General features: G+C 42.5%; 1 protein-coding gene across 1 annotated transcript; it reads right to left on the minus strand.

The window, feature by feature from the left end:
* Nucleotides 1-490: 490 nt before the first annotated feature.
* Nucleotides 491-13,973, minus strand: LOC143024721 (ankyrin repeat and sterile alpha motif domain-containing protein 1B-like). Its single transcript, XM_076183794.1, has 7 exons — nucleotides 13,811-13,973; nucleotides 10,556-10,811; nucleotides 7,619-7,730; nucleotides 6,828-6,944; nucleotides 5,344-5,470; nucleotides 5,044-5,213; nucleotides 491-3,929 (listed from the first exon to the last, which is right to left on the minus strand). The coding sequence occupies exons 1-7, from the start codon at nucleotides 13,857-13,859 to the stop codon at nucleotides 3,792-3,794; spliced, it is 969 nt and encodes a 322-aa protein (XP_076039909.1). The 5' UTR covers nucleotides 13,860-13,973; the 3' UTR covers nucleotides 491-3,791.
* Nucleotides 13,974-14,211: the final 238 nt, after the last annotated feature.

Consider the following 14,211-nt stretch of genomic DNA (forward strand, 5'->3'; position numbering starts at 1 on the left):
GACTACCAGCCATTGATGGACCAACGTGGACAGACCATTGGCCTAACATTTGATGGCCCAATGTGGGCCATAGACCACCAGCCTAATGCCACGTCCACATGGTCAATCACTGTCCGCTGGGCACGAGGGCTTTGCTCGACAACAGGCAATTTCAGCGGGCAAACCATCAAACTGTCTGTTCCCGGCGCCATTTGCGGGCAGTGGATGGAGGGCTGACATCGCTGCCAAACGCACGAGGAGGTGCGGGCAAAGTTAGCAAACCCGCTCAGTACCAAGTTAGTCTCTAAACATGAGACATGGCTTTGCTTCATACCATGAGTCATTTCAAGGCAACAAGACAATTTACATAATGTACAAGCCATAAATATGGCAAAACCAACAACTCCAAGGTTATAGCTACCATTACCTTTGCATGATATTACAGGGGTGTAAATTTAAAACTCAGTTTTATAGCCAATACAGTATTTGGGGAAGAAAAAAAACTGACAAATTGTTTTGCATCTTTCTTTAGGTCACAGGTGGAAAAACTAATAGTAATAAGATTACAACCTTTTGGTACATTTATACTGAAACAAACCACTGTCCACAATTTTATAAAAGTTTTCATAGTACCATTAAGGAAGCCATCTGACATTGTCATTGCAGTTGTCCTGTGTATACAATACGACAATCGCATCCTGCACCGAAGTTGAAAATCCTTTAATGGCTTAAATTACAATTTCACAAAAAATACAAGAGAATTAAGAAATTATAGTAATAATCATATTTGATGAAATGAGAATGACATTTTATAATAGGGGTAATCAAATCAAAGGTTACACCCACACTTTACCTATTCCACACCCATCCAATAACCCATTTGTTGTTCCTTATTCCTTGTGGATGAGTGTCATCCATCACCCACCCACAGCTCAGGTTGTAGGCAATGCAACAAGATGGCACCTCCACAGCAAGACCCAATAGCTGAAGCTGGTTTACTCATTCTTCAATACATGGTGATGATCACCCTCCCCTCTGCCTCATGTGTGCAGGGAGGAGGGCATGCACACTCATACACGAGAATGACAAACATTAAATTTCTTCAGGCTGCATCATTTCCCTGTCCATTCCCAATCACTTGCCACTTGTATCTATCTCTTGCCCTCTCCCTTCCCTGCTCAACAAACATTCCTCTTCTATCCAATGCCCTTAAATCTATTCATCTTTCTTACTCTATATTCTAAAATTCATTCCACTCACCTGCCTTCCACGTTTATGCTAGTTTTATTTCACAATCTTCCCCTATACCCAAAACATCACAATTTCTTTTTACCAACCTTATCTGCTATCTTTCCACCCCCTACTCTCTGCCTCACCTAGAAAATCTTCACTATGCAAGTCCCATAATATTCTATATTTCCCCCCCCCTCAAATTCAAGCTTTGTTCCATACAATGTCCTAGATACTTGTTTCTCATACACTTCATTCCCTCCAGACTCACTATCTTCCCATGTGACACTAATTACTTAAAAATCTTAACTTGCTCCAACCTCTCACCCTTGGAACTTGTCAACCAACTGCCACCCTCACCCCTTATGCATCTTGGTACTTTACTTCTCAAACACTGCCACCAATTGCTTCAGTCTCTCCTACAAGTACAGTGTCATGTCCAAATAACTGGTTCACCTCCCACTTTCTTCATCTCCCACCAGTTTAAAACACTTATCCAGCACCCTAATGTTTATCTTACACCACCCAATTCATATACATGTTTAACAACTATGGCGACATTACACAACCCTGGTGCAGCCCCACCTTATCCTCAAATCATTCACTCTCTCCATACCATACTGGGGTGCTAACTGATGGATAATACTCGAGGGACAGCTTTTGTGGCACCTCTATGGAACAGAGCCACACATTCATCTTAGTTAAAATCACTACTTGTAAATGAAGATGACTTTTGTACTACTGTCCCTCATTTATGTTCTCTTAAGCCTATTCTTTACCACTTCCATAACTACATTTTCTTTATCTGATCCTCCTGTGGTGGAGGAAACGACACTGCTGTTCTCATTAATATCACAGGTAATTAAATAGGGAGAAGTGAATGGACTAGGGATCTCCCATTATTTTCCTATGAAAAGTAAAGGCATAATCACAATCTAAATCACGACCATACAAGGATACAGTTAATTGCCTACAGTTTCACAGACTGGAAACAAAGCTGAAGAGTAGCTGTTAAACCCTTGGGCCCTCCCACATCCCTGGGAGGAACTTTAGATTGTTGCATATGTGTAGGATTGTTGGTCACCCGCTGAAAGTAGGAAGAAGCAATTGGCAGCTGCAGGTTGCAAGTTCTCCACGTTTTCAAGATTTAAGAAATTAAACTGAAGTTCATAGAAAGATCATGGGGCCCAATTCAGGGACAGTGTCAGCCCCTCAGGGTTGCACCTCCTAGAATGAGAGGATTGAGACATTTTGAAACTGTATCTTGTCTATCTTGCTTCATCACTACAAGCATACACACACATGGGGGGACGGAGAGGGGGGGTCGCCGATTTAATGAAGCGGCCTTGCTGTGGATGTGCTGTGTCTGGCGACACTGCTTCTGACCCAGGGCAGTGGACAAGGGCCGGGATGACCAGTCATCCAGGAGGTGCTAAGATAAAAGGGAGGGTGGAAGGGTGTGGAGTGTATTCAGGGATGGAATGGGTGGGAATGATTCTATGCCTTTTCCTTTTTTGCTACCTCCCTTGTAAGGGGGAAAAAGCCTTGGTATATGTATGTATGTATTACCACAGCCAGCCAGCCAGTACAACCAAAAACCTGCGAGTTATAATAATGATAAATGTTGATTACTAAATGATAACTAATGATTATAATGATTAATAATACAACCAAATGCCACTTCCCCTTATGGAGATGGCCTGGTCAAGACACACCTACTCTTCACACATCACACACTTGCCCAACACCCCCTTGTCTCTTATATCTCAGCTTTTTGTGGAAATGATTTCAAAAGCAAGCCATAGTAGAATAGATTTTCAATTACACTGTTCATGAAGGGACTGTTGTCAGTGGTAAGAATGAGCAACCATATCGAGTCCACACTGCAAATGTTAACATTACATTCACAGCTTCTAGCTTGTCAGCAACCATGGGTACCTATGTAATTTTGTTGCATCAATTTTTCACATAAAAATTACATCACTCAAACATACCAAACAGGATTTGGCCCCACCACATCCCGTTTCAGTAATGTGCAGCAGGGCCAAACTTTCTTACATTTCTCTTGATTCATCTAATTCCATCATGAAAATTAGATAGGAAGGTGTTGTTAGTTGGCACAGAAGACCCAAGAGGCAAAAGGGTCCAGATGAGTAGTAGGAGTAATTAGGTCTTTGTCATGATGGAACTGGCTAGCTTCCAAACCTTGAAGGGGTTTGGAGACAGATGCAGTGAAGGGGTTAGGCAGGCACTGTGGTGCATTAAGAGAATCTGGAAGGGACTGGAAGATACTGAATGGGCCTGGAGGGAATATGTGCCAAAAGGGTCAGGAGGGGATCAAAAGGACATGTTAAAAGGAGCTGGTGGTGAACAATCAAATGAAAAAGTTCTGACAGGTACTGACAACTCTTACAGATCAAACGTGGTTTCCTCTACACCTGGGTCTGGAGGTCAAGAAAAAATAAAGGACCCCTGCTTGTGAAGAATCCAAAAGGGCAGATGGATGGAGGGCAGTGTCGAGAGGTGTTGTTTCTGCTGCTGTGATCACTTGGAGACTGTCCCACTGTCCGAGTTTAGTCATCTTAGCTGACAGAAAGTAGAAATTCTTGCTCCGAGAAACTGGAAGGGGAGCCCTGGATGCTGCAGGATAGAGGTCTACCAATGCGCCTAGGGATGTCCCGGGCAGCCGAAAACCCTTGCCCCTTCAACCCATGGCCAAGCTGTGTGATCAAACAAGTCTGCTAGCTAAACAGCATCTATCCTTAAATAATAACTGGCTTTAAGTATATTCTTGAATCATATTATGCAATTTACACAATGTTCTTTTAAGGCACCATGAAGAAAGCCCAATTGTCACTGTTACGTATAGTTAGATCAGGAGACAGGAAGAGAAAAACACAGAAGGAAAGAGAAAGATGGACATCCTGACAAAGATAGAGACAGAAAGAGACAAAGTGAGACAGACAGACACAGACAAAGTGAGAGACACAGTCACAAAGAGAGAGAGAGAGAAAGAAAGACAGATACAAAGAGAAAGACAGCCAGCCAAAGAGACTGAGAAAGACAAGGACAAAGAAAGAAAGAAATAGAAAGAGAAAGATTAAGAGAAAGAAATCGCCATGACCTTATTTGGTCTCTAGAATAACTGTTAGTATAGGCAAAATATTTAAGGAAATGGAGGTCTTACTTCTAGACTAGTTTCAGCTTCTCATGACTAGCAAAAGTAAAGCACACCTATCAACCCAACTTAAGGTTAAAAGGAAATTTAATACATCTTCCAATTACAATCTTAAGGTACAGATATACTCCAACTTCACTTTCATGCCACCTAGCCATCACGATTGTACCCAACCCCCTAACAATGTGGGGCAAATTTCTCCCTTTCACCAATTACCAAATGTACATACTGAACAAGAAAACTATCAACTACAAAAGGCTTAAAATACTTCTAGTATCTTTTGCTAGAAATAGCATGGGAGTAGGGGGTTGGGGTATAGTAACAATTATAGTAATGGTATCTAGTTTATAATACTGAAACTACATTATACTACAAACATCAAATCTAAAGGTACTTGTTACATATTGGAAACACTTGTTGCTTAATCTGTTCATAATTTTACAATTTCATCTAAAATCAAGTTACACAAACCTCCTGTTAATTCTATCTATTCAAGTCGCAATCTAATAACTGCCGCTCCCACTGCTGCCACAGTCTGGTGCTGTCTTTGAATGCTGTTACACTAATGGGAAGGGCATCACCAATACCACTACTACCTTGCCAACTTATTTTGCTGCTGCCAGGAACCATTTACCCTCTTAAATTATATTACTTACCAAGCGTTGTACGTTAAGAACACCCTTTAAAGTTTTGTCATGGATGGTCTCCTTATCACTGTCTTTATGGGGTGTAGAACTAGTTGAATGCGTGCGTGAAGAATGGACATCCTGCTCAAAGTTGCAGGCTTTGTCCAGGTCACTCTGAAGCATCTGGCTGGATTGATAACCTGCATTTGGTTTTTACATTAGTACTTTACAACACTGACTAAAAGATATTCTAAAAATTAAATACCCATAATCTGCATCAATTTATACACAAGAAACATGGTAGTGTTAATTTCAAGCATTTCTACATACTATTACTTTTGCTGCCTGAAGACCCTAAATGTGCCCTGATGGGAATAGATGTGCTCCAGCTTGAGGGTGTAGTGTGTGCTTGGTTGCAGCTTCCAGTGCCAAATTTATCTTCAACAGCTGGACTCATCTAGATGCATTTAAATATTTGCCAAAGAAAGGAATCAGCAGTATCAAATTTTTATTCTATCAGAAATGCACTTAAACCTTTAAGCATCCCACACAGATCTACCAAGATACTAATTATCCTATTTCCACAATATTGCCGCTTCAATTTTCACTGAATAAACCTACAAGCCCACAATGCCTAGCAAGTCTTCTGTCCCCATGGGTATAATCAGACTACTGTGTATTGTATTAGTGAGGGGTAGTAGTTCACTGGCTTATGCTACGAGAGCAATCACCAGTTATAAGCTCTTCTTTCACTGAGGTAAATACATAATGTTTTGATAGTCTTGGCTCTGTATTGAGAATGCATCAGCACCTCAGGGTGACACCTCCAGATGGACTGTGGGTGTTGACAGGTTACAGATTAAAGAGTGGCTTTAGGAGACTACTTTGATTTTAATCTTGCATAACTATTTACAGGTACCAGTTGTTGGTCCTGTTGGTAGAACTTTGTATGTTTCTAGAGTTGGTGCTTAACTTGAGCACTGTGTGTATAGTTTCACTTCAGTCTGGCTTTGATGCTTGGTAACAGCAGGGGAAAATTTTGAGTAAAATGGGTTATACACCAAATATCCTGTGTGCATGTAGGTTAAACTTGGGCAATCTTGGAAATTTAGACATTTGATATAACCACTTTCAGATAGTTAAATTTGCTGCAGTGTACAGAAGGTAAAACAAGAATCAGGTGTGAACAAGTTTTGTAACTTATCAAATCTTCCCAAGTTCACAAGCTCATGTTGGAGAGGGAGGGAGGGAGGGAGGGGAGGGGAGGGAGGGGGAGGGGGAGAGAGAGAGAGAGAGAGAGAGAGAGAGAGAGAGAGAGAGAGAGAGAGAGAGAGAGAGAGAGAGAGAGAGAGAGAGAGAGAGAGAGAGAGAGAGAGAGGGAGGGAGAGAGGGAGAGAGAGAGAGAGAGAGAGAGAGAGAGAGGGAGGGAGAGAGGGAGAGAGAGGAGGGAGAGGGAGAAAGTAAAGTAGCCAGGAAAATGTTGGGGAAGGAAAAAGATATGGGCTAAATATCTTCAAAATCAACCAAATGTTAAGAGTTAATTATCTGTTCAGGCTAATACTGATGCATCCCATACAATATAGATGACTGCATTTATTTGCGGGAAAAAAATATACAACCCATATGACCTGGGGTGGGGTGGTTACAATACATCCAGGCTGGGGCAAGATGGGGGACATCAATACATCTGGGCTGGGGGAGGTTACAACTGGGGAGGTGGGAGGTCTGGGAATACAGCCCAACAATGGATACATGCAACCCATGGGGGGGGGGTTAAGCCTTTCATCAGGTAATAGATTCCCATGGTCACTTACCATAACCTGTGCTGGAACTCCCTCATGCCCAACAATTTCATTGTTCTTTTGACTCTTCTTCCACCCCTCGTAGGCCAGGTTGAAGGCCTGGGCAATAGTCAGCGTGACAGTTTGGGCCTAGTGTCACATGGGAAGAAAGAATACATTACACCAAGTTGTTATTTGTACTGATGAGTTATGTATTCTGCATCATTCTTCAATTACCCTTTCATGTCCAGTGACTACTTGTCAGACTTCTCAAAAGAAAGGCACAACCTAAGCCAGACCTTTGACTGGATAGAACATTATGATTCAGATATTTTGGGGTATAACATTATCCTACTCAGGAGGCTGCATTTCTGGGGAGATAGGGAAGGGTCCATGAAAATTCACCACAAAATGCAAATCTGACATTTCTCTCCACTTTTTTCATTTAATACAATTTTTGTATTCCATAACTGAATGCGAATTAATGGGTACAAAGGTGAACAGAATTAATACATGCAACTCACGAGTCCATCCTTCATTTGTTCTTGTCTCATGCACTCTTTTTTCCACAAGACCTGGGACTCCACTGAATAAAAGTTTGGTGGACATCTCAATTACTTCAAATGACAACTGGACAAGAGCTAATTAGGTTTGTCCTATGCTTTTGGCCAGGTCATTTCAGTAACTTTTTTTACACGAAGTTCCCAGTCTCCATTGGGACTATCAAGTCAACCCCCCACCCAGCTAAATAACCCAACAGACTATGGTACACTAGACTTGACTTAACACTACTTCATTTCCCTCAAAGACTGGTAACAACTTACCATTTTCTTCTTAGGACAAAGGAAGGCATGACACACGCAATGGTCCTCATCGTCACTGGCGATGAAAGCAAAGACATGGTCGTGGTGGACATCTGTCGAACAGTATGATATTCTGCAACAGAACACAATGTCAGCTCCTTGTATGAAGGGAGCAAGGAGAGTTAGAAAACTGAAGTCAAAGTAATCTCACAGTACAATACCAAAGTTACATCAGGTTCGTATACACATTTTCTATGGCAGAGCATACATTTCTTTCTACATTAACTGTTACATTGCCTGAATTGGTGAGGAGCCAACTCCAGGAGGCACTGAGTAGCTACGGCCGAAGCCGCCACCTTTGCCCTATGCACACTGTTGGGGCTGATAACAGTCACTGCTGGGAATTCAAGGGAAGTGCAGGATTTGGACCCACAACTAAGTGAACAAGAGACCTGCATGCTTCCCATTATGCCATCAGGGTTCAAATCCTGTGCTCTAATTTGAGTAGTGATCCAAGAATCCAATTGCATGGAGCAAAGGGGACTTCTTCGGGCACAGCTACATGCCTCCTGACCACCAAGTGGCTTGAAACTGAATCAACACAATAGTGCAAACTTTATACAATTCCAAACTGTAGAAATCTCAAAGTTATAGCACACACAAGTTCCTGAAAATATACATAGTGAATTATGTTTGAAAAAGGAGATTCTGCTAAATAGCACTAAGTGTACTTGTTTGACTATGGGCTTTTCACAGTCTTTCCACACTTCTTAAAGGGTCACTCCACCAGCATACTTATTAACAAAACACGAGTGAAGGAGGGTTGAGGCAGTTGCCAAGGACAGAGACTCAGGAACAGAGGGAGGAATCTCCCACCATCTTTCCCATCATGACAGACGGCCTCAGGACTGAGGTAGCTATCTCCAGCACAGAGACTTCGCCAAAGACAGCCATAGTCTTCTCCTCCCACCCCTCTCCCTGCCTGAAGCGAGCATAGTGTGAATAGTGTCTCCCGTTTATATTTCTTATGGCACACCTTGCGTGAATAGTGTATTATCATTAATGTATGTTATAGACGCATGTTGTAAATGTATTTCATATGTACGTTACAAAGTAAACCACTGCGCAATACCCGTCTATAGGGGCGCACTTCGAAATACGTTCTGTTAGATGACGCCAAGCGAAAGTACGTTCTTCTTTCCCACTGATTTTTGGATAGACTACCTACTTTAGATACATTTCGGCATCCAGGAAACTGAATCACCGATTCCTGGGCTATATTAAGGAGAACTAAAGACTGAACAGAGAAGCAGAGAATCAAGCAGAGAGGAAGACGAGAAAAGCAGACACCCACGGCTCGTCTAAATCTAGATAGAACGATCGCGCGAGAGACTAAACGAACGAGCGAGACCAAACGAACGAGCGAGACCAAACGAACGAGCGAGACCAAACGAACGAACGAGACCAAACGAACGAACGAGCGAGACCAAACAAACGAACGAGCGAGCCCAAACGAACGAACGAGACCAAACGAACGAGCGAGCCCAAACGAACGAACGAGACCAAACGAACGAACAAGCGAGCGAGCCCAAACGAACAAGCGAGCGAGCCCAAACAAACGAACGAGCGAGCTAGCGAACGAAATCGAACGAACGAACAAACAAGCGAACGAGACGGAACGAACGAACGAACGAACGAACAAGCGAGACCAAACGAACGAGCGGGGGGGTGTATGCGGAGCGGGGTAAAGGGGAAAGGGTGTATGCGGAAAGGGGAAACCGAGGAGCGAGTGGAGGGGGTAAGGGTGGCCAAGGTTAGAAAACTTTTAATTGTTAGTTGGAAGAATTAAATTATTTTGGGAGAGAAGCATGACAATTATACTGTCTGTCCCTTCTTCACACTGCGTCAGCTCCCACATGAGTTACCTCAGCTAACAGTTAACTCAGTTACCCGAGTTACCTCAGGGGTACCAACTAAAGGCTACAGTTGGAATTTTGCTTTATAACCAAGAATGGTTTAAAGTGTTAGTCGAGGCATTTGGGCCGAGGAGTTTCCGGTGAATCTTGGGAGACTATCAGATTTTTCTACGTGATCGCGTTTTCAATTTCTACATTCTCCCTCACACATCTTTGGAAAATCGGGAGTACCAGTTTAGTTTGATTTTACGCATTTTCTCGAGTTTAATTCTGCACTGCCGTTTTGGTGATGGATCTTCTCTTTGGTTTGCTCTAACTGCTTAATGGATATAGAGTGGGTTCATTTAAGTTTTTAACCATCTCTTCGGCTGACCAAAATTACCTGGTGGCTGATAGAATAAACTTTCAATTGTATAGCAGTGGTGTTAACGGGTTTTTGTCGTCGGCAGACATCCCCAACCCCATCCGCCAATCGTACTGCGTCACTCACGTCTTTAACAAATTTTACAGACATATGGCAATATCTACGCACCCACACAATTACTCCTTGATGTGTTGTAAAATACAAACCTAGCAATTTGCAAATTATCAGATCTAACCACGTGGAACATGTATACAAAAAACGTATGCAACGAAAACAAACTAGCCGTTCTATTAATCAACAGAACAAGAAGTTTGCTTCACGTTTCCCTAATTTGTAAGGCCGCAGAAGCAAACGAACTGAAGCGTGCAATCATTTCATCGATTATGTTGGGAATCAAGTCTCCATCAATACAGACTACATTATAGAAGGGAATTCGTAAGTATACGTCGTGTACCCACATTTCCCCCATATCACTGCGTGACCATTACTGCCGAGCACACGAGTTTCACTAGACTACCTGCAAACGAATTATCTTGAATTTTGTAGAAGTTACATTTACTCAGATTCAGGCAAGAAAAGGACTTCCAAAATGCGTGTGCACTTACACCGGAATAGTAGCACACGCACATTCTTGGGCAAAGGAATCCCCGTCGTTTAACAAAATCGCCCACACCTGACCTGTATATGGACGTTTCGAGCATGACTCCGCCGCTGACAGCGTCGCTCATGTGGATGCCCTGCTGGCCGACGCGGAGACCGACGCGGTCCGGCTTCCGCGCCTCCCTCGTCGCCGTCAGCATGATCTTTTCGATGGCGCTGGCGGTGTTATCCGCGCCCTTGGGTTCGGTGATAGCGGTGTTCCCGAGGTACTTGCAGTAGTAGGTCACGCCTTCCATGACGGACTCACGTGTACTAGCCCCGTCTTCGGAGAGTTCTGCCGGGATAAATAAATAAACAAAAGGTCCATGACGAATATCAGATAACTTATTTGATAAACAATGCAATGTACAAAATATTTTATATAACTTCATATTTCTCGAGTTTACTGCAGACAAGTGGCTTAATTTACTATGTAGGAATATTTGTTTAATTATAACTGATACGTATGGAAGAATTAGTGCAAGCATTAAGAAACAAGTATACCACTTATGACCATCTAGTAATTGGGCCAGACGAGTAGGGGTGATGGGTCACACCACACTCGTACATACGAGTTGCATAATACTAATTCACTTGTCACTCACCATTACAATCTTTTCTATTATTATAATTTCTAATTCAGATTGTGAAACAAAGATCCACGAGTCAGTATGTAATAATGACTAATCTTATACGAGATGTTTGACGAAGTGGATAATCTTAAGTACAAGGTCACACAAAACATGGAATAGAAGGCTGAGGGTGGAGGTAAACTAGCGAGGAAGATTTCTAGGAGGGTTGTGAAAGTGTCATGAGAAATAGGTACCTAGGGATGGATGCAAAGATTATACGAAGCGTGTGGTTGTGGCTACAATGTATGGGGGCGGAGACTGAGAAAAGACGAGATCAAAACTACGAGATGAAGCGTTTGGGAAGTATTGTGTGGGTGGATCGAGAGAGGAGGCGGGGGTGGAAAGTGAGCTGGCAGACGGGACCGACAAAAGAATACCGAAGTTGTTTGGGAATATGGAAATAATACACGAAGAAATACTAGCAAAAAGTGTGTGGAAGGCAGAGGAGGGTACAGTGAACTTGAGAAGATAACGAGAAAAATGGTTAGTGGAAAATTGTTGTGAATTGACCAAATTGACATGACCCGAAGGATTTCTCCTCGTCTTTATTTTCGTACGAACGGACAAGGAGGAAGGATCTATGTAAACGAAGCTGTTGGACCCTGATGTGAATGTGCCGTGTCTTGCTACAACGCAGTGGTCGAGAAACGAGCACCACCATCTCCGAAACGCTTAAACAAGGAAATAAACGTGTGATGGACTTAAATGGGATAGGTGTTTGTGGGTGCATGCCTTAGCTGGCTGCCTCTCTTGTATGGGGGGGGGAGCCTTCTGGTATACAGACAGAACCTATAAAGTCTGAATTCAGAATTTCAAACATACGAGAACCTAAACAAATCCACCTCCTTGGCAGATGATCAGTCTAAGCAGTGTTACCAACGTAAACATTTCTAACAAGACTTTTTCCAAACAGGTCGTCCTAAAATGCCGCCAGTATCTTGAGGCATCCAATCTCAAAATCACTATCCATGGTGTTGAAATCAATTTCGAAGTGCATATATACTGCCGACATTTTTTTCGCACGTTTCATGGGCTTTGGGCAATTAACAGTGAATTTATCTACACGTGAATTTCATATTCAGATGGTGAAGGAGCTAGAAAATATGATTTAAACATAGCCTCCCCAAACTTAACTATGCTGGAGAAACACCCACAACATAGTCACCCATAATGCAGTGTCAAGAATGAAAATACAGGGAGGGAGCAGCAGCACTCCGCCCGCCTCCAAGTCAGAGACTGCTGTATAAACTCCACCCCAGAAACGCCAACAAATCATTCTCTTTATTAAAAACAAAGATAAATCTCTCCACGTTCACAGTATTCACTACTGCCTCAACATTAAATGTAAAAGCTGAAATTCGTCCATTTCCAGTACTATCCACACCCACCCACACCCACAAGCCAGTCTTCCATTGGAGCTATTTGCCAAAACAAAATTCGGTCAATTTAGTTTCACGCAATATCACACATACTACTAGACTTCCAAATTCACACAGCACCCTGCAGTAACTACCTATTGTCATTTATCCCCAACAACACTACCAACTTTTGTGCGACAAAACATCAATGCCTTCATCACCACCACCCCTGGCCAAACTTCCAACAGAAAAATAGGATTTTTTTTTTCTTTTTTTTTTTTTTTTACCGATTTCGCTTCCTCGCTTGGCCAGGGTTGTCTGGAACCGTTGCAAGAAATACGCAGCAGATTCGCGCACTAGGCTACAACGCGGTCCAAAGCATACCAACAAAATTCAAGATAATGCATAGCAGTAGCGCGAGATTGGCCACAAGAACAGAAGGACTTAAATGCAATCCCAAAAACAATTTTCGACGGGAGAAAAGACGTACGAGCTGCAAGACCTAGAATCGGGATTTGTAGTAGGCAAGCTAAACCTTACTTGCTCCCTTGAGGTCCTGGGAGCGATACCCCGCTTAGTTAAACACCACACTAGAGAGTCGGGGGAAGGGAGGAGGCGAGTTCCACGGCAAGGTAACAGGTGTACAGGCATGTCCAAGGCAAAGTCCCCGGGTAATCAACACTCACACAAAGTTGTCCGATGGGGCATTGAATCTTCACCCTTGCTAGGTTACGTGCATCTCTTGGGTTAAGCTGGGGCCATACTTTCAACCGCTTATTTGAATGATTAGGTTGTTCGTTTACATCGACAATCTCTTGTTTTGCTCGTTCCACCGAGCCAATCGTGGCGGAGTCACCGGGGTGTTAATACCAAACTTGTGATTTCCAGTCGAAAGAAAAAATGGCATAACACAAGTTTGAAAAATAGGTTTTCACAACTAAATTATAGTCGGGAAATTTCTTTCAAACACTACAATGTCCTTTTGATTTTGTATTTACCCCACATTCAAAGGACGCTCTCTACAGGCAACTTGTTACTTGATACAATTGTTAGACATTTCCAAGGCTGTTATAATCCCTACACCTGACCTAACTTCCAGTTGTCAGTTTTGTCAACAGCTTTGATCACAAGGAACCTTAAACAAATTCGGCGATTTGTCTTTAATATCAACGCTTTCTTTATATTTTTGTGGTGCAGGTATCGTCTGGTCCTGAAAGTATACCTCCTCCAACACAATCGCCCCTCCCTCCAACTCAACCGATCTTTGCAATTAACGCATGACACAACGACACTGGAATACTTACTCCTATGTTTGCTGTTACCGTGGAAGAGGGATCGGAAAAATGAAGACATGTTTGTAGTTTTAAGTACCTTTCACCGAAACTAGGAACAGTCTGTGATCACACCTTGTGTACTTCCTTCTGTTTGGAACTTCTGATGGTGACTGCTGTCTGATCCGACAAACGCTTTCATTTAACAACCCGAAAAATGCTGTACTCGAGTGGCCAACGTGGAATTATTTTTGGCACAATTGTAACCTATCCAAAATTATATCGTACATGTTTATATAGGATATCTTTACGTCTACAAATATATATTTATTATGAATAATATTCTATTGTTTCTGAGCTATATCAACATGTACAAGTTCATAAAAACCGCTGGTATTTATTTATTTATTGTAGGAACGTGTTAGAGCGCACAG

This window comes from Oratosquilla oratoria, chromosome 4 (genome assembly GCF_046742065.1).
Source record: "Oratosquilla oratoria isolate Oo_2021 chromosome 4, ASM4674206v1, whole genome shotgun sequence".
NCBI lineage: Eukaryota > Metazoa > Arthropoda > Malacostraca > Stomatopoda > Squillidae > Oratosquilla > Oratosquilla oratoria.